The sequence below is a fragment of the Eublepharis macularius genome, chromosome 16 (genome assembly GCF_028583425.1).
Source record: "Eublepharis macularius isolate TG4126 chromosome 16, MPM_Emac_v1.0, whole genome shotgun sequence".
NCBI lineage: Eukaryota > Metazoa > Chordata > Lepidosauria > Squamata > Eublepharidae > Eublepharis > Eublepharis macularius.
Genome location: NC_072805.1, coordinates 12,792,188 through 12,817,342, shown reverse-complemented (window position 1 = coordinate 12,817,342; position 25,155 = coordinate 12,792,188). Strand labels below are relative to the sequence as shown.

Genomic DNA, 25,155 nt, shown 5'->3' with positions numbered 1-25,155 from the left:
CGCCGTTATTTTTTCCTCACAAAATGGCTGTATGTGACTGGCCCAAAGTCTCCAGGCAAGCTTAGTCTAACACAAGGCCTGCAACATTCAAAATGCCTCCCAATCTCTGAAAAAACTAGAGCCTATCTTCAGCAAAACATAGCACTGAGAACCATCATCCGGATATGGAGTTAAATGGTAGTATGTTATTGTCATACGAAGTAAGTATCGTAGCCACCATGGACAAATTAGCCACACTGAACTTACATTAAACAATATACTACCAGCAAATACCATCAAGCTCCTTTCTCTGATCAGAGTCAGTTTCTAAACTACCGTTAGCTTCCACTTGTGACCAACTGCTTTTGGGCATGGGGGGAAAGACCGATCCCAGAAGCTGCGCCCTTCTTTTCCCTCGCTTAGCTAACTGCAGCTTGGGAGGGCGGTTTTCAATCATGCAGGAGACTTGGAAGAAAGGGACAAATAATTACTTTCCCCATCTTCAAAGTCTGTGTGGCTGCTTAAAAGCAACAACAACTGAATCAGCATCAAAGCCGGACTGGACTGCCTTCTTTGCCCTAGAATCACTCAGGTGACCACCCACTATGCTTGAAGAAGAGAAACAGAATATAAACACACACACAAAAAAATGTCTGCCACTGTATTCCACAGGGACAAACGCTTTGGCTTTCCTCTTGCATTAGTGAAGGCAGAGATGTATAAAATCCCAGGCAGGCTTGGCAGCTCAATTGTGCAATCTTCTCTCCCTGCCACCCACCTCCCAATCACCAATATGGCAGACCTTGTCATTGTTACGCAGAATCAGTGGCACTTCATAGATCTCACAAGGGGCAAAGTTCTGGAAAATCACTTCCGATGGGAACGGCTGAAACAGCGTCTGGTCCAGATCAACTGAAGAGAACTGAAGGGATAAAGAGAGTAAGCAAGCACCAGGGACAATAACAGATCAACACTGCCCCATTACGAGTGGATCACACGACTCTTTCTGGGGGGCATGCAGAGATCCCAAAGAAAAGGTATGGCTGCAGGCGCTTTTGGGGATACAGACAAATGGGTTGTAGTTGGTCTAAATGGAATTTACCTGCCACTCACATCTCACCCCAGCTTGAATTGGTGCACTTGGGGACAGGTGACACCTCCCCATGATAGCTTGAGAGGGGAAAGTTGGACATCTGCCACGGGAGAGGGGCAAACGGCAAAAATTGCCCCTCCCTCACACATGGAGATTTTAGATGGATCCAACACATCCTGTTTCCAACAGAATTGCAATAAAGGGAACATCACATGGGCTGCTTCCACACACGCTGGATAATGCACTTTCAATGCTCTTTAGTGATCATTTGGAACTGGGTTTTTGTGCGTGAAACAAAAGAACCACTTCCAAAGGATTACTAAAGTGCATTGAAAGTGCATTATTCAACAGGTGTGGAAATGGCCATGGATTCAATCTGCAACGTATAAGTCAGTCTAAGGGAGAGAATTACATCACTGCAAGCACTGCTGGATCCCTGGGGCTCGCAGGTCCCTGAGTGCCAGGAACTTGTCATAAGCAGAAGCATGATGGCCTGGGGTGGGGTGAGGGCTGTGGGGACCGAAACATTAAGAGGGGCTGTGACCTGGAGGAAGACCAAGGCAAAGGCAAATAGAAAGTGTGATTAAACATTTAATACGAAGTTCCCTTTTCAGGTAGAAGCATGTCTAAAATGACATACTTTCATCTAAAATGAGAGAGATTTTAATCTTAAATTTTTAATCACATCTATTTTAAGCACTGCCTTTCTCTTTTTCTCCAGTGTTTAGTGCAGCCTCTTGTTATTTAATTGGGAAAAAAGTCCCATTATCACTATCACTACCCGTTTTTCCCAATAGAAAGACTATACATTTGGGGAGAAAATTAAACAAAACCCTTATGAAATACCTTGGGCGGGATCCAGCCAGCTTTTCCTCTCAGTCTTGGGCAAATTCCCCTCTTTATTGTGGCCTCCACCCCACAGGGCTTTTTTTCATGTAGTTGCCATGATATGCAGCATGGGCTTTTCCATGGCCAAAGCGGACCCTCCTCCTCCTCCCCCCCTTTTCACCAGTAGAAAAGCTCTTTCACAGCTTCTGATTCAGATTGGGGCCACCATGAATGAAGAGGCGGGGCCTCAAGCTGCCACGGTGTGCCATTTTTCCAACCTGAAATGGTCCCAGGGAGCCACTTACTTGCTATTGGGAAACGGGAAAGCGACGTACTGAGGGCAACATGTAAATCTCCCTAATGAAGTAACAGTGGCTGCCTCAAGGCTGTTTCGGGTTGAGAAAGCTGTTTTCGCTGTTCACCATGATCTCAATCCAAATCAGGCCCCCACGTATCTTGGAATTGAGTTCCCCAGCCCAGAGCTCCAAGCACACATCTGACACAAAGTTTCCATAGTGGCCATGTGTCTGGCTCACAGATTTTGTAATGTGTAAATTGGCCTAATTTTGTCTACGGCTACCATTGCTATGTGTGCTAATGGCATATTGCTGAGGACATTTATGTTCAGTTCAATATCCAAGTGACAGGTCCAAATATTATGATAACCTGGAAGCAGATGCTAGCTTTCTTTTTTTAAGAGTTGGAAGCAGTACAAGAATAGACGTTTGTGGTGTATATATTAAAACCCACTGTCAACTCTGCTATATGCATGGCAGGTTTTTCTATCTATGTTTATTTAAAATTTTAAATCCTGCTTCCTCCCCATTCAAAGTGACTTACAACATACTGTTTCTGGATAACACTGGCTTTATGGAATGATTTCTAAATACAAGATAATTTTTTTAAACTTCCTTTTGTTTACTACACTATTGATAGTTTCAATTTTCAATTTTTTTTTCTTATTTATACAACTGGCAGAAAACATGTAAAAGTGCGGCAGCATGCTGCTCCATCTGAGTATATTTGTAATTACTGTTTGGATAGCCCAATGGCATTCTTTAAATTTCATAATTAAAACAAGTAGTTCAATTTTGGGTGCTAAGTAATGCATACTAATTTTGTATTCCTACAATAATTTGTGCAAGTTTACACAAAAACAGGTATTGCGTAAATTTCCATTTCCCTTCAAAAACAGTCTTTTAAAAAACTTATTTCCCCCCTACTGCTTCAACATTTTACATCTCTAGTCATCATAAGCTTCCTGCTTCTGAATTTTCATGCATGCTTTAGTGATTTTGCCTCTAGGCTTTGGGGCCACTTAAGGAACTAGTGTTAAATAAATAAGCAACTTGTGGCACCTTGAATATTAACCAATGTACTGTGCACGACACTCTGATCAATCAGAGCCCACTTGGTCAAAGGTATCAGATACTGGATTTGCAGGTAGGACAAGACTCTTTGTTGTGGTAAAGTACATAGACACTAGACAGGAAAATAAGACTGAAATCACTTTCACTTTGTACAGCACAGGAAGGTCGAAAGGTGAATACAAATCAACCTTTGGACAAGTCCCTTAGCCCACCACAGAAGAGGCAGAAATTCCACAAGCAATCTTTTCCCTAGTATAAATGTGCAGAGACAAGAAAACACTTCTTGCTGATTTTCTAATTGTTACATACCTCATTTTGATCTAAATCAACGTACAACATCATTCTCCCATCCTTCATTTTACCCTAATGACAACCCCGTAAGATCCGCCTAAAGTCATCCAAAGTGTGTCCATGGCAAAGTAGGGGTGTGTCTCCCAGATCCCAGACCAATTTTCTAATCATTATACCACACCAGCTATCTTAAAACAGAGAAACCCTCACCAAAGGCAGTGGGGGACAACCCACAAACCTGAGTTTGATCATAGGTTCAGGCTGCTAGACTGTTTGCATCTTAAAGACACAGGCAGCAAACATTTGTGATGAAACCAAGCCTGGAACGTCTTGCGTTTGTCTACTTCCTCTCTGTTCCCTTTAGGCACAGCATGGACAGAGCTGTGGTTTAGAATCCTGCTTTGCAATCCAGAGAACAAAACCCAGCTGATCTCTAATGCAGGTGAAACAACAATAAAGCTCAGAAAATTTCCAGTGTTCATGCCATGCAAGAGCAGAGAAGGAAACACACAAGCCTGAGCACTTCTAGAGTGTATGCACACTGGTCTTTCCAGAGGTGATATTCTGTGGGACTCTATCACAGGTTTTTAAAGGAGTGGGACTGCCATTGTGAAAGGGGTATTGGTTCTGGCTTCTGCATAATGAAAGCAACATCATAATACTCATTTGAATAGAAGTCTGATGGCATCTTAAAGACTACCAGAATTTATTCTAGCATAAGCTTTTGTGACTCAAAGTTCAGTTCCTCACGTGCATGACATTTGCTTCATGTGAAGGGAATGAACTCTGAAATCTGAGTCACAAAAGTTTATGCTGATATGAATTTTGGTATCTTTGAACGGCTGCTGGGCTTCTGTTTCCAATCGTCCTGCACAAAAGATTAATGCGGCAACCCCAAAAGATTAATGCTCAAGTTTTCACTTTTCAGCAACATGGCAAGAGAAGCAAGAAGGAAGTGCTACCTTTTGATGTGAGGTTTCGCTCATGTCTAAAAGCTGGACAATGCGAGGGAGGCGCATCTCATGGGTGCTTGCCAGCTTCTGCTCCGTTGTGAGAGACATCTCTTTCAGGAAAGCAGAAGGAGTCAGCTGCAATTCAGAATCAAGACAGCATCAGTGCCAGCACTGAGAATGGCTTTCCCTGCTGTAGCACATTGGAATTGGCTCACTACCTCCAGGAGTCAACCAGACTGCCACTCATTTCTCTGCTAGAATATTTAACATTCAGATACCTTGGACTTCCATTCTACTTATTGTACTGGAAATGGCATTTGCTTGCAGCTTTTTAAGATGTTTGTGTAATCTCCCCTCCCTGCCCCCCCCCACCATCCCTTGCTGAACAAGAGCGCAAAATTATTAAATTCCCTGACTACATTACAGGAAAACTGGAGATAGGTTGCCAGCTCCAGATTGGGAAATACCTGAGATTTGGGTGTGGAGGCTGGAGAAGGCATAGTTTGGTGAAGGCCTCAATAGGGCATAATGCCATAAAGTCCATCCTCTAAAGCAGCCATTTTTTCCAAGGGAACTGATCACATTAGACTGGGGACCAGTTGTAATTCTAGGAGATCTCCAGGCCCCACTTCAAGTCTGGCAACCCTAAAGGTTTTGTAGGTTTTTTAGAAATGTATTAAAGGAAAAGCAATTTTTTAAAAAAAAAAACCCACAAGCTCATGCACAGATTTTCAAGAGGTGAGCTGTATCCTCAAAGGACTGGTCCCTTCTGTTGCTTGGCGCTTTGGGTAGAGAAGGGAAAAGTGGAAGAGACATTTAATAGACTGGAAATCCACCCTCCCTCTGGTGTGCTTCTGCCAAAAAATCCAAAAAGCTACACCTATTAATAGCCAGCCAGTCAGTCAACCTTTATTGGCATTAATCGGCACAAAAAACACCGAACAAAGTACAGAAACATAAAACACAGATTATTTCTGGGAACTTTCCTGATGCAATTTTATAGCCACATAAAGAAACATTGTTACCCTCTCGGTGATTTTAGGCAGGGAGTCATTCAAAAGGCAATGGACCTTTAGGGAATCTAGAAGGTTCCTCATATTAACTAATTTCAAGTTTAAATATTCGAGGTGCAAGTCTGCACATAGTTGGAAATACAGCAGGACATGCAGAACTGTCTCGATACTGCTATGATCGCAGAAGCAGACTCTGTCTGGATATGCGATCTTAGTAGTAACAACACGCTCCACTTGCTTCCTTGTTGGCTATTTCTGTGGGCCCCATAAATATTAGTTATGTCCCTATGCAGGGGAGATCTGTGCAGCCCCCCCTCCTCTGAAGACCACACTAGTTTGGATCATTCCATTGTGAAAACCAGCTCCCATCCTTGTCAAATCAAAGATGAAGAAAAGGCAGCGCAAAAGGATTTGCAGGGCTCCATTTCCAGAATTAAAGGATCGTTGTGCAAAACAGCAGGATTGCAAGCTCTCTAAGCCTTTTCCCCAAGCCCCAGGTACATGGGGAGGGGGCGTGGGTTGAATGATGAGGCAGAAATAAGCATATGCTTAATTGCATAGAAGGACTATGTTCTCTATTCAAAGTAACATTCTCTATGGGCTGGCACAACCTTCATCATTTTTTTTCAAAAACATGACATGTCAAATATTAAATCAAAAGGTTTCTCCAAGGTATTTGTTTATTGATTTACTTCACTTACACTGGGAAACCAAAGCAGCTTACAGTGTTCCCCCCTCTTCCATTTTATCATCACAACAACCCTGCATGTAGGTTAAGCTGAGAAAGTGTGACTCGTCCAAGGGCACCCAGCAATCTTGCATGGCAGAGTGCGGATTTGAACCTGGGTCTCCTAGATCCTAGCCTGACATTCTACCACAGTGGATCTCTCTGGTAGGCTAGGGAGAGGCTGAAGATCCCTTCTTCAGTGCTGACACAGGAATTTTGTTAGACTTAGCCACGAAAACACTGCACCAGGCAAATGTATCTGACTCCATCGTTCAAGACCTCCCTCCCATTCCTTTCACTTTTTTATCCAACCTTTTGCCCTGGAAAGCCAACAAACAGGGCATCAAGGCCTCTCCTGATGTTGCCTCCTAGGCACTGGGAGTTCTGCTGCCTATGAACAGGAAGGTTCCCTTAACCAGCATGGCGAGAAGCCACTGATAGATCTCTGCTCCATGAATCCAGTTAAACTCCCTTTTGAAGACTATTCATGTGGTCTTCAACAACATCTGCCGGCAGTTCGTTCCACAATTTACAGTGCAGTCCTGAGTGGACTTATGCCCTTCAAAGCCCACTGGATTCAATGGATTTTAAAGGGTGTAACTACGCTTTGGATTGCACTGCCAATTACTTGTTGAGTGAAAAAAATACTTTCCGTTGTCCATTCTGAATGTACTGTCCAGCACTACCTTGATGGACAAGGGATAGTTGGGCTGCTTAGGGTTTCTCACACCTATAGTCAGAACCTAAATCTTGCATGAGCTGAAATATACAACTGTACATTATAGTATCCTTCTGCTTTCTATCCTACATTAACAGTATTCACAAGTGAGATAGCCCAGGCCAAAAAGCATTCCAGCATTACTTATGATAGGGCCAAGAGGAATCAAATGAGCTCAAGTGCAAAGCAACATACGGGGGCATCCTTCTTCTCCTCTTCTCTGATCAGCTTCGGATTGCGAGGCGCCACGACTTTGCTTTGAAATCCCTCCGGCAACTTGTAAGGATGCAGAGATTTCTTAATTTTGCCTGTTTTCATCTTTGATTAATTAATCTGACAGAGCCTCTGGAACAAGAAGAAGAGATTTTAAACAGCTGGAAGAAAAAAAGTCTCCTGCAGGACTACCGAAATAGACAATACTGTCCTGTTTAGACTCAATATAAGGCAGATGTGTGTGTTTGTGTGACACCTGACTTGGGGGACTAAGAGGACAAAATTATAGAAATCTGGAGCTGGGCAAAGGATGTGATTTGTTTGGGATGGGTCCAGATGCCATCAGGAGGGCTCAGAAGAAAGATCTGTCTCATGGTGTCTTTCGACAGTCTTTACTCCATGAAATTCACAGCCCTTCTTGAGCTTAATTATCACCTGGTGGACAAGCTGAGAAAGACAGCAGAGCACATTTCTTGGAAAGAAGATTGACACCCTAAAAGGGAAAGCACTTTTTAAAAAAGCAAGATCTATTAAGCAAGCGATCTTCTCCATCACATGAATTTTTGTGTTTCTTGAAAGGCAAGGCGAGTGAGTTTATTGCCATGGGCAGACCAAGTACAATCCTCTTTTGTGTGAGATGCACAGCAGGATCCTTGATGAGCTCATATGCCTCTGCAGTCTAGGCACTCTTCTGCCATCACTGGTACTTTAATTGAGCAAAAGACGTACTTGCCTCAAGGAGTGTGGCTGGCAGCATTCTGCCCACCCACCCCCAGTTGGCCCAGAAGAGCTTAATTCCAGGCATTTACTGCTGTCAGAAGACAGCTGACTGCGGGTTTCAGTGGGATTTTGTGAACCCAGGAAGAGCCCTGCTGAATCTAGTCCAGCATCCTGCCTCACACAGAGGCCAACCAGTTACTCCGGAGGGCCAACAAGAAGACCAAAGAGGCCAAGGCCGCCTCCTGGCACTGGAATCCAGCCGTTTACTGCTTCTGAATGTGGAGGTTGCCTTTAGTCAACACGGCTGGGTAGCCACTGACAGACCTCTTCCCCATGAATCCATCTAATCCCCTTTTAAAGCCATCTGTGTGCTGATGTATGGTTTTATGGCTGTTGTGTTTTCATTAATTTTGTGAAAGAGATGGGATTAAAAATCACAAAGATTGGGGTGGGGGGGAGAGATTATTGAAGAGGGTTTCAAGATCTGGAAGGAAGTCCTCTCACCCTATATCCTGCTGACAACGGGGTATGCAACATCTGTGAACTATACCCACTGTGTTTAGTATGTATGTTTGCTGTATGTATTATCCTACCATCATGGCAAAGTTTTATACTCATGTAACACCATTTTCTGCATTGTGTAACACTTTATGCTAAATATTTTGTTTCATTCTCTGTCCTGTTACATTATGAGATGTGTCATTTTATTGACTGCATTGATTGACACTTTGTAATCCACCTGGAGTCTTGGTGAGAAACGTGGTTAGAAATAAAGTAAATAAGTAGTAAGTAACAATCCTTTATAGAGTATTCCGTTCCCAATTTTATCTATGTGCATACCTCTCTCTACAGCGTGGTTCCTAACAAATCAATGAATCTATTCACTGAATAAGTAATGACTCGAACAGCCTGTTTTCTAAGCTACTTCTGTGTCTAATTATGGGCTGCAAAATTATCAAGCACACAGGAGTGCTTCCAGGCATAAAATTGCAAGAGTTACTGGGGGGGGGGGGGGGACATGGAAAAAGAGGACTATCTATTAATCCCTTAAACCAAATGCTCTTTACAAACTAGAATATTAGCAGCAATGAAAACCGAAATTAAACAATATTAAGTAGGAATGTGATTAAACTGCCAAGTCTCAAAGGCATACAATGAGATTTTCTAGGCTTTTGTTAATTATTCCGTCCAGAGTCCATCCTTTGCATAACTAGTTCCTTTCCACTCTCTAGACAAGCTATGACTCTAATACTAAATATTATGACACAGCACTCTACCTTTCTTTATCTCTTGAAGGGTTATTTGGACTAGTTGGGATAGGGTAGCTTACAACTGGGAGGAAACTTGTCTTGCCCCTTTAACAGAGGCTTAACGTGTGGAATGGCGAGCCTTTTCATGGCACAGAGATCAATCATCTAGTAAATAACATCCCCTTAAGCCTCTGTTAAAGGGGCAGGCCGTTTTCCCCCAGGTTGTTGGCAAACCCAAGCAGGGATAGGCCCAGTACTCCCAGCAAACAGCCACTAATGGTGTACCTGTTGAAGGCTACCCCAGCTTTCCCCCAGATGCCCCCTAGCAGCATTATAACCACACCTGGCCAGGTGACCCAGGAAGGCAATCCAGTTTCTTGGCCCTGTATATTCCTAGGCCTTGAACCCGTCCTTCAATCTGAGCAATCCCTAAGCAAGACAATCCTGCTGAAGTGTAGGGCACCTTTCTCCACACCATGCTTTGGAAGCCTCTTTCTTTACCAGCCTTAGGAGATGCTGTTTGCCTCAGGCCCCCTCCCAGATGACTGCTGACCTTGAGGTTCTGACTCTCTCATCTCCTGAGATGCTGAACCGCCAGCAAATCCCAGCATAAGGATCAGGACCTTCCAAATCGGGTTGTAGCTGTCGTGAATCAGAACACTTAGAAGTCCTCAGTCCGGAAGCATCTGTACAATGCTCAGCAAGGAAAAACCAGCTCAGCTCCAGGGTGCTGGCCTTGCAAGAACTGTTTCTCCCAATTCACCTCCCTGACCAAATGACAATGCAGAATTTAGAATCTCTCTTCCCCTATCCAGTGCTGTTACTGCAAATAGTCTAGCACAATGGGGACTTTTTTTTTTTTACATGAGAACAGCAGGAATTGAATCCAGTGGCACCTAAGGGACAAGCTAGATGTGCAGGTTTTAAAAGAGGAACCCAGACTCAACTTGAGTTCCCTGCAGCTACACAGCAGCTATGGGGAATAGCTGTTAAAAATAAAGGAGACCCTAAATGGCCTCTGAATGCCACCGTGGGGGAAGGAGGGGCTCCTCCCTCCCCTCTCAAGCTGTTTCCCCATATCAAAACAGCAGGGGAGGGAGGTTTTTCCCCTATTTCTTCTGCTCCATGTGGAGTATTCTGTGCAGGAAGAACAGTAAAAAAGGGGGGAACTCCCCCATGCTATTGTGACACAGGGAAACAGCTCGAGGAAGCAGGGAGGAGCCCCCCTTCCCCCACAGAGGCAATCTGAGGCCATTTGGGTTCTATATCTTTTAACAGCCATTTACCTTTTAACAGCTGTATGGCTGCAGAACCCAGACTCAGCTCTAAAACCCTGCACATCTAGAAAGAGATTTTCAGGATATAAGTTTTCAAACAGTCTACAGCAGACCAACATGATTACCTACCTGAAACTATTTTTACATGAGATAACCAAAGTGCTTATTTTCCACTGTTCCTAATAATGCATCTGCCATTGTAAATCCAGAGCAAATGTGGTAGGATCAAAGACAGCTCAAGGGATGCTGGGAGTCCAAGCTTCATCCTGTTATTTATTTATAATCCACTTTTCTTCCCACTTGGAACCCAAAGTGGCTTACATCATGTTTCTCTATTTTATCCTCACAACAACCCTGTAAAGTAGGTTAGGCTGAGAGAAAGTGACTAGCCCAAGGTCATGGAAGGACTGGGAAAATAGCACCAACATGGGTAGGCCTAAGAATAATCTAGCAGCCACCCAGGTTTTGGTGCAATCTTTCCAAAACGTTTGCAGTAAACCAGGTTTAGAAAGATTGCTGCAAAACCAGAGAAAATCAGGAAGATACACAAGAGTGTAGTAATGCTATGTGGAATAATTTAAAAAAAAACTTACTTCCTGTTAGTACCAGAGCTAGCCCAATAACCAATGTGCAAGTGCCCTAGGTTCCAACACCTTATTTCAATTAATCTGTCCCTGGCCTACTTGACCTCTCTGAAGCATTCTCTTTTCTAACTATCAAGTGTGCTTTACAATAGATACAGTGGATTCAGAAAGAGGGAATGGTATAGATGGATCCCAAGCAAGTGATCTTATATTATACTTCAGATGAATGGACCCAAAATAACTGTCTCCCTTGACCCATATGCAGCTACTGGACTTCCTCCATGCTTTGTTGTGGCCCAGCTGACTCAGACAATAACTGGCTAGGGTTGCCAATCTCCAGGGAGCAGCTACATTTCTTTAGTCTCCTGCCTCCCTACTGGTCTCCTATCAGCCAGGGGGCTGTATAGTCATCTCCCCCACACACACATATGAATTATAATCAGATCAAGACGGCTCTTCTTCCATCTTCCCTTCCCCCCCATGCATCATTGGCAGGGGTAAATGGTATGGGTCACTATCTTAAGAACTGTGTTTTATTGTAATATATGAACTGTGATGATGATGTGGTTCTAGTCTGGTTTAAAATGTATTTTATATCCTGTTGTAACTCCCCCCCCCCTCCGAGTCTGCTTGCGGGGAGGGAGGGCTAGAAATCCAATAAATAAATAAATACCACAATTACAGCTTATCTCCAGGCTACAGCAATCAATTCCTCTGGAGAAAATGGCAGATTCAGAGGACCGACTCTATGGTATACCATAGAGTCAGGGAGAAACAGAGGTCCCTTCAGCCCCAAGTACTACCGACAAATCTCCAGGAATTTCCCCAGCCAGAGTTGGCCACCCTACCTAACGTCTATTTCACAGTACAACTGCTGGCCAGCAAATGGCTACCACCCTTTTCAAGGCCTTCTGAATTTGCCTGCAGTGTGGAGGGCTCCAGCAGGCAACAAGCAGGCATGGAGGATCAGGAGAGAGCGCGCCCGCGTTTTTGCAACGTGCACAAAATGGCAGCCCAAAAGCAGACACGGGGGCAACTTCTCTGCCCACACAGCACTCCAATCCGTGCCCCAGAGGGGAGCCAGGCATGACCCAACACTTACTTGGCGGGGCCCTGCCACGTTCTCTGCTATCCCATAAGCTCCAACGAACGCACCGGCTCCCTTCCTGGGCCAACCGCCGGCTGTTTCCTTGGTTGCCCTAGCAACCAGGCCTTCCCTCTAGAGGCAGACCCGGAACTCCGGCGGCAGGCCCTTCGGCGCCATGGCAACCGCTGGGTTGCTCAACGTGCCCCAGGGAGGCGGGGATGGGCCAACCAGCGGCTTCGGAGAGTGACGGGCGAGGGGGGGGGGTGGCTTTTCTCTTTTGGCATTCCTTTGCTAGTCCGCTACAAGACAAAACAGGGGATGCCTTTTTAAGAGACTGTCATAATGCTTTACCTGTTCCATTCATGTAAAGATGTTCTTCACAACATAGATCCAGAGGACTTAGCCGTGTTAGTCTGTAGTTGCAAAATGGTAAGAGTCCAGCAGCATCTTTAAGACTAACCAACTTTATTGAGGCATAAGCTTTCGAGAACCACAGCTCTCTTCCTCAGATGCATCTGACCAAGAGGGCTGTGGTTCTTGAAAGCTTGTGCCTTAATAAAGTCGGTTAGTCTTAAAGATGCTACTGGACTTTTTACTACTTCACAACATAGGTGTTGCGTTATGTAAGAGCTGCACAGTGGCTTGGAAGCAACACTCCAAATCTGGAATCGCCTCTGCTGGGCCTTCAGAAAATACTCTGAAGTTGCAAACAGACCTGGAGAAATGTGCCCCTTTAACAGAGGCTTAATGTGTAAATGGATCAAAAGATGGGTAGCCACGTTTGTCTGTAGCAGTAGAAAAAAGCAGCACCTATAAGACTAACAAAATTTGGGGTAGGGTATGCACTTTCACGAGCCACAGCTCACTTCTTCAGGTACAGCTACAATGTGAGTCCATCTGTCTTTATATCTTGGAGAGTAGAGCGATTGCAGAAGCCGAATGATACTAGCCGGTGAATGACAATGGCAGGCATGATTGGACAGGTAAGGTATGCAGAGGGGTGGTGGGTGTGGAGAAATCAGCATTGGTAATGATACAGGCCTGTGTCTTGATTCAATCCAGGTGGCTGCATCGTCTTGAGCTTCCTTATCAGTTGCAATTCAGCAGTCTCACTTTCTAATCTCCCCTGCAATTCCTCTGCAGGATAACTGCTACTTTAGGTCAGCAACTGAACATACTGGAAGGTTAAAATGTTCCTTCGCTGGTTTTTGAATGTTTTGGTTTCTGATGTATGTAAATGAGCAGTTGAAGTTTTTCATGGCCTGGAGGTAAATAGCATCCTCTGGTAACTAACATCCTATTACGCTTCTATTAAAGGAATAGATTCACCTCCTGGCCTGTTGGCAACCCTCCTTCAAAGGCTGCTTTCTGGATTACTGAAATAAGCTCGACTAAGGGAATGTTCCTAAACAGGTCTACGCAGTTCCATTTTATCCATTGGGGCTTACTTCAAAGAAAACATCCTTACAGATGCAACCTAATAGTGCAGTGCCACACAGACTCGCACCCCTCTAAACACATTGATTTCAAGGGTGTGACTCTGTTTAGAATTATGCTGCATTATATTTTCTGAGGCAGAGCCAGCCACAGATTACAGCCTCCCGGTCACTTTGTAGCCATGGGCAGAGTGAGTGTGTGCTCAAGCAGTCTGCCCATGGCCTGGACCGAAAAGCTGTGCCCAAAGTGTCAGGTTCAGAATGCTCCCCTATTAATTGTAACCAAAGAGACGCCATATTAATTCTTTCAGTGTTCTGAGTGCTTCCTTCACAGGTGCCAAGATGTTCCCTAGCAGCTATCTCTCTCCAGAAGAATGTTTTGACTACAGCTTTTCCAGTCCTGGGAAACTTTCACTTTCTCAGCTTCAAAGGGATTGTTTTGAGAACTATGGGGGGAGGCTGGGCCTACTGAGTCTTAATACTTTGTACTGTATTCTTTGCCTTTCATTCGTAACAATACACGTGTACCAACCCAGATATTGCATCTGGGCCCGTGGACTATAATGGTTGCATTTTTCAGTAAATCTTTTGAAAACAACGGACTCTTGTCTGATTGCAGAAGGTAGTCTGGATACAACTGTTATTTAGCCACAGACCTGACACAAAGCACCACTTCTAAACGCCCTGCACTGTTGCAGAAGCCCAATGGCAAGCCCTCTGTTCAGTGGCAAGAAGACCCAGGGGAGGTCATCTTAGAAGTAGGACAATTGAATGTCACAGGCCACTCCTGAGGAGGCACCCATGAATCTTCTCAGATTCAGTCCAGAAATGGTGCAGGACTCCATTTGATCTCAGTCAAAATGTGGACAACCCTGAATCTCCTCTTGCTGCTAAGGACAAAGAGGCCCCAGAAGGTTTGTGTGATATCAACCCTCCTCTGCTGTAGCACACAGAGGATTCTCAGCACACAGCACATCCTCAGAAATTCTCATTCCTCTCCCATTCACATGCCTAACAATAAGGCAGAAAATTTTCTCTCTAAATTTCTCCTGTTTCGTATGCAAACTAATCAGGGAACGTTTCCACTCTCTGACTTTCTGCTACTTCTCATGCCTACCCAAACAGGGAGAAATTCTTTCTATTACCTTCTCCCATTTCACATGCCTAACCAATTTTATTTATTTTACTTCATTTATACCCCACCTTTCTCCCCACAGGGTGTCCAAGGGGGCTTATATTGTTCTCTCCTCCATTTTATCCTCACAACAACCCTGCGGGGTAGGTTAGGCTGAGTGTGTGTGACTGGCCCAAGGTCACCCAGCAAGCTTCCTAGCAGAATGAGAAAACAAACCTGGGTTGCCAGGTCTTAGTCCATCACTCTAGCCACTAAACCACACTAGCTCTCTGGAAGCTTTCCTCTTCTTGGCCTTCTTTTTCTTCTCATGCCTGACCAAACAGGGGGCTTTCCTTTCTCTGACTTTCTGCTACTTTGCACACATGTTCTTGTCAAGGTCTCACCACCACAAATACATCAAAGTATTGAATTGACTAATGTGATTTTATAAATGTCTCATGTCTGCTTTCTGTCCAGCGTTCATGAAGCTGAAAGGCTCCTTGGCTCCTGCAATCAAATCAGTTCTGAACTGTATCATCTTCAAGCGACCTTCACATGAGTTTCCAGCCAGGTTCAAAAGGGACATGGCATTTTCAGCTCAGCCCCAACAACCTTCATGGCTGAGGAGACAACCTTGAAAAAGTGAAATATGAAACTGGCAGGTAGCTGGAAAGAACTGCTCCAGGGCAGCCAAACTGGAAATTTGAAATCTACCGTACATATTCTGAGTAGCTTAAGGAAATAACTTGGAAAGGCTAAAGAATGGGCAAAGACATGTGAACTAAAGGGACTCCAGACTGGACTTCCTCATTCTCTTTCCCAGCTATATTTCACCACTGGGGGCGGGGTCTTGTCCAGGAGTAGAAAGGGGACAGCAGTGCTGTAAACAATTGTGCTGCCCCATCTCACCCCCTCACCCATGACTGTCTTGGGTCTGGTTGCAAGCAGGGCCAACGGAAGACATAGAGAAGTGATCCCCAACCATGAACTCCACAACATGGCATTAACTTGTCTCTCTCTCAAAGTGCAGGGTTGGTAACAGGCCTAGAGAAAAATGTCCCATCCTTTTAATGGGGTCTTAATGGGCTGTTATTTAGCCAGTGATGTTATTGCCATAAAAAGTTTCATCTGCCAGTTTCTACACACGAAGCTCCTGTTAAAGGAGCAGGTTGTTTTTCTCCAGGCCCGTTGGCAACCCGATCAAAACAAAAAGGCAATTCTGGATTTCCTGTCGTTCAGCGGAATAGGAAGTTCTTCAGAAGAGTCCTGGAGGCCACACCTTTGTGTTTGCAGGAAGCACCCGTTTGGAAACTGCCCCCAGATCCTAGTCTCGCTTCTGTCATGGCAGGATGCCTGCCTTGAAACTTCCTAACATTTTGTGGAAACTCTCCGTGTTTAGTGACTGGACCTAGCCCTCACGGCAGTCTTTCTGCAATTGGGTCCATTTTGTTGTTGCCTCCGCTGACAGCTCTCAAAATTCCAAAAGCAAGTTCGACAGGGCTGGAGAGCTCCTATTTAGAGCTCAAGTGGAGTGGCCAGGTGGAAGGAGGAGGGGAGATGCAGTGGCAGGGCTTTTTTTCAGATGGAATGCGGTGGAAAGGAGTTCTAGAACCTCTTGAAAATGGTCACATGGCTGGTGGCCCCGCCCCCTGATCTCCAGAAGGAGGGGAGTTCAGATTGCCCTCGGCGCTGCTGAGCGGCACGGAGGGCAATCTCAACTCCCCTCTGTGTGGCGATCAGGGGGCGGGGCCACCAGCCATGTGACCATTTTCTCCAAGGGCAACCCACAGAGTTCCACCACCTCTTTCCCCAGAAGAAAAAGCCCTGTGCAGTGATATAACAACACTTCACTAATGAAAACACAGATGCTCCTGAGCAGGAGCAGCTGGTGCAATAGATTAAGTCTGTCAGCCAGACCACACTGCTTGGCTCACTGTGGCAAGACCAGCATAATCCAGGATGGGGGGAAAATGCATGCTAGCATATGGCTCCAGGTGCATTTTATCCTCACAACAGCCCTGTAAGATAGGTTCAGTTGAGAGTGCGTGGCTGGCCCAAGATCACCTAGCAAGCTTCCATAGCAGAGTGGCAATTCAAACCTGGGACTCCCAGATCCTAGTCTTGCACTCTAACCACTACATCACACTGGATTTAACAACACCCAATAAATAAAATCCCATCATAACTCTGTTAATAGAACACAACATTTTCTCCAAGCCTGTTGGCTACTCTATTTCTTTCCGGGAGCCCTTCCAGAAAACAGTTTTATCTTTTAAAAAAACCTCACCAACATAGTACAAAAGTTATTTTCTTACTCAAACTCCTACTCCATTTTTCACCAGAACCGACTGACTTCTCCAGTCAAAGGGAGCTGAAAGAAACTCCCAAAAGTAAACACAGTTGTTTTGCATTTAACATTGGATGCTTTGAGGGGAAAAGTCTCTTTGTGGTGGGGGCGGGAATCAGCAAATTCATTTAAAAGAAAATATGCCAATTTCTGTGCAGGTGTCAGTAATTTATAGAGTTAGTGATGATCAACAATTACCATTTCTTGGCATCACTGTGGCCTACTATGTGATACCAAGGTAGTGTCATGTCCTGACTATGTTTCTTGGGTGTTCAAACCAAAGGGACTCCATTTTAATCCTATCAGTGTTTTAAGTGCTTCTTTTGCAGGTGGCAAGCAGTCCAGTAGCAGTTATCTTAGAGAAGAGGAATGTTATGACTACAACCTTTCCAGCCTTGGGAAACTTTCACTTTCTCAGCTTCAAGCCGGTTGTTTTGAGAACTGTGGGGGGAGGATGGGGCCTGCAGGGGTATGCTATTCTGTACCTTAACCTTTGCCTGTCATTCGTAACAATACTCGTGTACCAGCCAAGATATTGCATCTTGGATAGTGGACTATAATGGTTGCTTATATTCTGTAAATCTTTTGAAACCAATGGACTCATGTTTGATTGCAAGAGGTAGTCTGGATTGCAATTTTTAGCAAGCCACTGTCTGACAGATAGAGAGGCGTGCAGGACCATAGGCCCATACTTGTTCCTCTTTTCCGTTTTTAGCACTTGGGAGGAACAATGAGTGCGCACAAATTGGATTCATCATTACAAGCAGGGCTTTTTATCTGGGAAAAGAAGTGGTGGAACTCAGTGGGTTGCCAGCACAGGGGGCAACTCTTGGCGGGAGGTGGTGCCCCTGGTACCACATGTGTGCACGCAAAATGCACGCATGCTCCCAGGGCCAATGATGTTGTCAGGGCTTGCCGCGGCTGCCGCTGGGCGTGGCACTGGGCGGTCTGCTCCTGACGTCATAGGGGGGCCAGGGATTCTGCAGGACCCTGCTCTGTGGAAGGAGGGGCGGTATACCTCACCCAGACTCCCTCTCAGTCCACTCGCTGGCCTGCTCAACCTGGCCTGCTTACCCTCTGCATCCTCTTTCACTTCTTCCTCCCAGAGCTCTCCTCCAAACCTCCACGCTTGCATCACATTGCTCTCACTCCACATCATCACTCCCCACTCACACCCACCACCTCAGAGCTCTTCCCAGCCACCCTTTATAGGGCTTCCTGTCTCCACCCCGCCCTCCTTCCAGGCTTGTTCCCTCTCCTGACCGGGCCCAGCTGTGCGTTCCCCCAGGTGTTTCCCTCCAACCACTAATCCCTTCTGGGCTCCTTTGCCTAGCTGGCAGGGTGGGGTTGAGTGTGAGCCATCCCCAGCCGAGGGCTCCTTGGCCTTGCTCACGAGGGGCTGCCCCAGCCAGCCTCTGAGCTACTGAACTTGCCTGGCCTTGCTCACGAGGAGCTGCCTTAGCCAGCTTCCGTGCTGCCTGCTTGGCAATGCTGGGTGGGGCTACCCATCTCCTCCCCCAGAATGCCTGTGGCAGCCCCCCCTGCAGAGGCTTGGCTTCTAGCAACTCCTGAGCCAGGCTGCTGTCTTCTAGCCCTGGCGTGGCCCTGGGCTGTCTCAAGCTGCTGCAGCAGGGGTAGCTGGCTGGGCTGCCGGGATCAGCCACAGCTGCACCATGTTGGCTGGCTACTGGGCTTCTCTGGCTGAGCTGATTAGGGAAGGTGGGCCCAGCTGCGGCCCCTTGGCTGGCTGCCCAGCTCTTCCCACAGAGTGCCCTCAGCAGCTCCACCTGGAGGGGCTGGCTTCTGAGCACCTCCTGAGTCAGGTTGCCCTCTTCAAGCTGGGGTGGATGCTGGGGCGTGGCTCTGAGTTGCTGTGGCTGCTTCTCCCCCTTTGCAGGTAAGGGCCCTGTTTGGGCTGCTGCTGGGTCCCAATTCTTCCTGCCTCTGCCCTCTCCCTTTGGTGTAGGCAGGTTCTGGCCCTGGCTGCTGGCTGAGGTGGCAGGACTGCTGTCTCCTGGCTGCCTCCCCCTGCTTCCTCTTGTTGAGGCCGGGGGCTGTGCCTCAGACCCCGGACACACACACCCCTTAGCCTGGATGCCACCTCCGGGGGGTCTGGCTCAAAGAGTCTCGACATAAAGTCTGCGTCCATGTGGTTGGCCCCCCGACGGTAGGTGATGGCAAATCGGTACGGCAGCAGGGACAGGTACCACCTCAGGACGCGGGGGTTGTGCTCCTTCATGCGGTGCATCCACTGGAGCGGTGCATGATCCGTCACCAGCGTAAAGGGGTTATTGGCCAGATAATATCTCAAAGCCCCCACGGCCCACTTGATAGCGAGGGCTTCTCTCTCGAGGGTGGCATACTTCTGCTCTGCTGGCTGGAGCTTGCGGCTTAAGAACAAGATGGGCACCCTCTCCCCGTCTCGCTCCTGCATCAAGACCGCCCCGAGGCCGACGCTTCAGTTGCCAGGATGAAGGGCCTCTCAAAGTCGGGGTTCCAGAGCTTTGTGGTGTCTGACAGGGCGGTGCGTAAGTCTTGGAAGGCGGCCGTCCGCTCTGGCGTCCAGCTGAGGCGACTAGAGCTGCCCTTCCTCAGGCAGTCTGTCAGGGGGGCTGCGCGGGATGCAAAATGGGGAATGAAGCGCCCGTAGTAGCCGAGGAGCCCCAGGAACCGCCTGAGCTGACGCTTGGTCTGAGGCTGGGGGACATCCCCGATGGAGGCCACCTTCTCAGGGGGAGGGCGGACCTGCCCACCCCCTATGACGAACCCCAGGTACTTGAGTTCTTGGAACCCCAAGTGGCTCTTCTTGGGGTTGGCCTTCAGCCCCGCCTTCTGGAGCGCGGTGAGGACTCTCTCCAGATGTTGCAGGTGGGTGGGCCAGTCGGGACTGAAGATGACGATGTCATCAATGTAAGCCATTGCGAAGTCCCAACAGTCCCCCAGGACTTGGTCCACCAGTCGCTGAAAGGTAGCCGCTGCCCCATGGAGGCCGAAGGGCATGCGGCAGAACTGGAAGAGGCCCCGGGGGGTGGCAAAGGCTGTCTTTTCCTTGTCCTCGGGGCGAACTGGCACCTGCCAGTACCCTTTCGTTAGGTCGAGGGCAGATAGGTACCGTGCGGGCCCCAACTGTCCCACCAGAACATCCGCCCGGGGCATGGGGTACGCGTCGAACTTGGCCACCTTGTTCAGCTTGCGGTAGTCGACACAGAATCGAGTCGACCCGTCTGGCTTCGGCACCAACACGATGGGGCTGCGCCATTCACTTCGGGACGGTTCAATCACCCCCAGGCACAGCATTTCCTCCGTCTCCCGATCCACCGCCTCCCACTGCTTCCGGGGGATGGGTCGCCAGGTTGTCCGTGCAGATTGCCCCGGCTGGGTGGGGATGGCATGGTGCACCAGGTTCGTGACCCCAGGGCGTCTTGAAAAGACCCCGGGCACTTGCTTCCACAGGGCCTGTAGCTGGGCCTTCTGTGCAGGGTTGAGCTGTGGATCCACCTTCGGCTCCTCGAACTCCAGGGCGTCAGCGGTCCATGGCAGCTCACTGTCTGGGAGGTCTAAGGGGTCTTCAGCCAAGGCGCACCCGTCCTCTGGCCGCTCATGCCACCGCTTGAGCAGGTTCACGTGCAGGGTTCTCCGTCGGCGTCGGCCTGGCCCGCACTGCAGCTCATAGGTGGTGGGGCCCAGCACCCTCCGAATTTGGTAAGGGCCCCTCCATGGGTCCCCCTCCTCCCGTGGGAACACCGAGTGGTGTACCAGGACCTTCTCTCCAACTTGGAAGGTCCTCATCCTTGCGCCCCGGTCGTAGGCTGCCTTCTGCTTTGTCTGGGCGTGGGTCAGCTGGCGGTTGGCCTCAGCCTGGGACTGCTGCACCCGCTCACGGAGCTGGCTCATGTACTCCGGTACGGGGGGAGCAGGGCTGCTGGTGCGGGGACCCCACCGTTCCGCCAGCCGAGAGAGCATCCCCCGCGGCTTGCGCCCGTACAGCACTTCAAAGGGGCTAAAGCTGGTGGACGCCTGCGGGGTCTCCCTAAGGGCGAACATGAGGGGGTCAATGTATAGGTCCCACTGTCAAGGCTTGTCCCGTGTCATCTTCCTCAAGGCTTCCTTGACGGTCTGGTTCAGACGCTCTGCCAAACCGTCAGTCTGAGGGTGGTATGCCGAGGTGAATACCTGCCGGATCCCCAAATTCTGGCAGAGTTGACGCATGGCTTTGGCCCGGAACAGCCCCCCCCCCTGGTCTGTCAAGATTTCATCAGGCAGTCTCACCATGGCAAAAAGCTTGGACAGGGCTCGTATCATCCCCGGGGTCTGCATCGTCTTAAGCGGGATGACCTCAGGGAATCGTGTAGCATAGTCCACGAGCACCAGGGCAAAGCGGTGGCCCCGGGGCGTGCGTGGCAGTGGGCCGATAAAGTCCATCGCGATGCGTTGGAAGGGCGTCTCCATGATGGGCAGCGGGGAGAGGGGGGCCTTTGGTGGGCGCCGGGCTGCCACCCGCTGACAGGTGGGGCACGAGCAGCAGTGGGCCTTCACGTCCGCGTTCACGGAGGGCCAGAAGAACCGCTCGAGGATCTTCTTCAGGGTCTTGTGGTGCCCCAGATGCCCGGCCCAAGAGTGTTCATGGGCCGTGCGGAGGACTTCTGCCCGGTAAGCTGCCGGCACCAGTAGCTGGCGGATCTCTCCCTGGCCGTTTGGGGCACGGGCTAGGCGGACCCACACCCCTCCTTGCTTCTCAATGCGGGGAAGCCGTTGGGACCTCCGCTCATCCTGCACTTGGTCCTCCTCACGAGCTGCTGTCTCCCGCAAGCGCTGTAAGGACTCATCTGCCCCTTGGGCCTCGCAGAAGGGGCGGTCGGCCGGGGGTCCCGCTGGGTCCTTGGCCTGCGGGCCTGCCCCTGGTCTGGTAGAGGGACCCTCGTCCGGGTCGGGGGCCTCCTCCACTTGCAGCGCTGGGGCAACCTGTGGGTTTGCCAGTCCCTCGGCTGCCTCCCTAAGTAGCCTGGAGAACCCCGGGGCATCTCTCCCCAGCAGCATAGGGAGCGGTAAGTGGGCTACCTTGGCAACTTCCAGGCGGCGGAGCGCTCCCAGGTATTCCACTGTGATCCAGACCATAGGGTACGGCTGGGTGCGGCCCATCACGTCTGTCACCGGAACCCAGCGGTGCACTGGGGTGTCAGCTGGGATAAGTTGGGAACGAATTGCTGATACTGCGCTCCCTGAGTCCAATAGGGCTTGTAGGGTCTGCCGTCCTATTCTCACGGTGGCGCACAGACCCTGCACCGCCTTGCCGGCTGGTGGGTTAATTTCCCACGCAAATGCGCATACCACTGATGGGGTGGCTGCGAGGGCGCAGGCTTGTATCTGGTGCTCCACCGCCTGCGCTAGATCCACCTGAGCTGCTTGGAAGGTTGTCTCCAGCTTCCTCCACATCTCGTCCAGGTGTGCCTCTAGCCATGGTCTGAGCTCTGCCGTGGCGTTGGGGTGCATCCCCTTGCCTGGCGCCTGCGTCGGAACATCTCTCCCCGTACGGGCCACCAACTTGTCAGGGCTTGCCGCCGCTGCCACTGGGCGTGGCACTGGGCGGTCTGCTCCTGACGTCATAGGGGGGCCAGGGATTCTGCAGGACCCTGCTCTGTGGAAGGAGGGGCGGTATACCTCACCCAGACTCCCTCTCAGTCCACTCGCTGGCCTGCTCAACCTGGCCTGCTTACCCTCTGCGTCCTCTTTCACTTCTTCCTCCCAGAGCTCTCCTCCAAACCTCCACGCTTGCATCACACCGCTCTCACTCCACATCATCACTCCCCACTCACACCCACCACCTCAGAGCTCTTCCCAGCCACCCTTTATAGGGCTTCCTGTCTCCACCCCGCCCTCCTTCCAGGCTTGTTCCCTCTCCTGACCGGGCCCAGCTGTGCGTTCCCCCAGGTGTTTCCCTCCAACCACTAATCCCTTCTGGGCTCCTTTGCCTAGCTGGCAGGGTGGGGTTGAGTGTGAGCCATCCCCAGCTGAGGGCTCCTTGGCCTTGCTCACGAGGGGCTGCCCCAGCCAGCCTCTGAGCTACTGAACTTGCCTGGCCTTGCTCACGAGGAGCTGCCTTAGCCAGCTTCCGTGCTGCCTGCTTGGCAATGCTGGGTGGGGCTACCCATCTCCTCCCCCAGAATGCCTGTGGCAGCCCCCCCTGCAGAGGCTTGGCTTCTAGCAACTCCTGAGCCAGGCTGCTGTCTTCTAGCCCTGGCGTGACCCTGGGCTGTCTCAAGCTGCTGCAGCAGGGGTAGCTGGCTGGGCTGCCGGGATCAGCCACAGCTGCACCATGTTGGCTGGCTACTGGGCTTCTCTGGCTGAGCTGATTAGGGAAGGTGGGCCCAGCTGTGGCCCCTTGGCTGGCTGCCCAGCTCTTCCCACAGAGTGCCCTCAGCAGCTCCACCTGGAGGGGCTGGCTTCTGAGCACCTCCTGAGTCAGGTTGCCCTCTTCAAGCTGGGGTGGATGCTGGGGCGTGGCTCTGAGTTGCTGTGGCTGCTTCTCCCCCTTTGCAGGTAAGGGCCCTGTTTGGGCTGCTGCTGGGTCCCAATTCTTCCTGCCTCTGCCCTCTCCCTTTGGTGTAGGCAGGTTCTGGCCCTGGCTGCTGGCTGAGGTGGCAGGACTGCTGTCTCCTGGCTGCCTCCCCCTGCTTCCTCTTGTTGAGGCCGGGGGCTGTGCCTCAGACCCCGGACACACACACCCCTTAGCCTGGATGCCACCTCCGGGGGGTCTGGCTCAAAGAGTCTCGACATAAAGTCTGCGTCCATGTGGTTGGCCCCCCGACGGTAGGTGATGGCAAATCGGTACGGCAGCAGGGACAGGTACCACCTCAGGACGCGGGGGTTGTGCTCCTTCATGCGGTGCATCCACTGGAGCGGTGCATGATCCGTCACCAGCGTAAAGGGGTTATTGGCCAGATAATATCTCAAAGCCCCCACGGCCCACTTGATAGCGAGGGCTTCTCTCTCGAGGGTGGCATACTTCTGCTCTGCTGGCTGGAGCTTGCGGCTTAAGAACAAGATGGGCACCCTCTCCCCGTCTCGCTCCTGCATCAAGACCGCCCCGAGGCCCGAGGCCGACGCGTCTGTGCCTCAGACCCCGGACAGATGTCACTTTGCGTCAGCTGGAACAAGGGGGGAGTTTTTTAAAGTCTAAATTTCCCTTGGCGAAAATGGTCACATGGCTGGTGGCCCCGCCCCCTGATCTCCAGACAGACGGGAGTTTAGATTGCCCTCCGCACTGTGGCACAGAGGGCAATCTCAACTCCCCTCTGTCTGGAGATCAGGGGGCGGGGCCACCAGCCATGTGACCATTTTCAAGAGGTTCCGGAACTCCATTCCACCACGTTCCAGCTGAAAAAAAGTCCCAATTACAAGCATAATCAACCACCACCACTCCCAGAATCTTCTGACCTACGCACAGGAGTTTTGCCTCCATTACTTGCCTATGTTGTTTTTCATTTCCGTTAGTTAATTTTTTTAATGACATAATGTTCCAGGCCCAACATACTGGTCTGAAGTAATTGGTAATGTACTTTAAATCAGATCCCACAACGAAGGGTTCAAGCAAGACGTTTGGTTAAGGCATTAATTTAATCTGACACTTTTTGTCCTTTTTCTCTATAAACTCAAAATAGCTAAGCTTAAAAATATTAAAACCGTAAATGACATCATACGGGTCTCTACATACTTGGGAGTCTCCCTCATGTATATGGAAAAGGTGATTTTAAGTTAACCAAAAGGGATTTTCCTTTTAAAAACTTTATTGGAAGGGAAGGAAGAATTTTCAGATTGTTTCTCTCCTCCACAGTGAATGTTTGTGGACCTTCAACTTATGATCCCCCCCCTACCAGATGTCTGGCCCCCGTGCTGCACAACAGAGCTAGCTTCAAACCTGAGCGAGGCTGGGGAGGAAACCCCAAAACACAGGAGTAGTGGAGGCGTAACGTGAATCACATTTCCATAGCATTCTGGGAAGGAAAGTCGAAGGTGCTATAATCCAGGTGCTCTAAGAATGGAGAGGGGAGGGAGACTCTAGGAAGGCACAGCGAAGGGCCGCTTCTCTCTCCTTCCTTCCCACTTCCCCCTCCCCGTTTACCACAGAATTGCAGACATGATCCCTTGAAGTCAGACT

General features: G+C 49.4%; 1 protein-coding gene across 1 annotated transcript in view; it reads right to left on the bottom strand.

The window, feature by feature from the left end:
* Positions 1–12,197, bottom strand: part of HYDIN (HYDIN axonemal central pair apparatus protein) — a 222,680-nt gene extending 210,483 nt beyond the window's left edge. Inside the window, exons 1-4 of the mRNA XM_055000839.1 lie at positions 12,119–12,197; positions 7,168–7,317; positions 4,524–4,649; positions 782–901 (exon numbers count right to left, since the gene is read on the bottom strand). Coding sequence (XP_054856814.1) covers positions 782–901; positions 4,524–4,649; positions 7,168–7,290 — 369 coding nt within the window. The 5' untranslated portion in view covers positions 7,291–7,317; positions 12,119–12,197. The remainder of the gene's footprint in view (positions 1–781; positions 902–4,523; positions 4,650–7,167; positions 7,318–12,118) is intronic.
* Between the last annotated feature and the right edge of the window lie 12,958 nt (positions 12,198–25,155).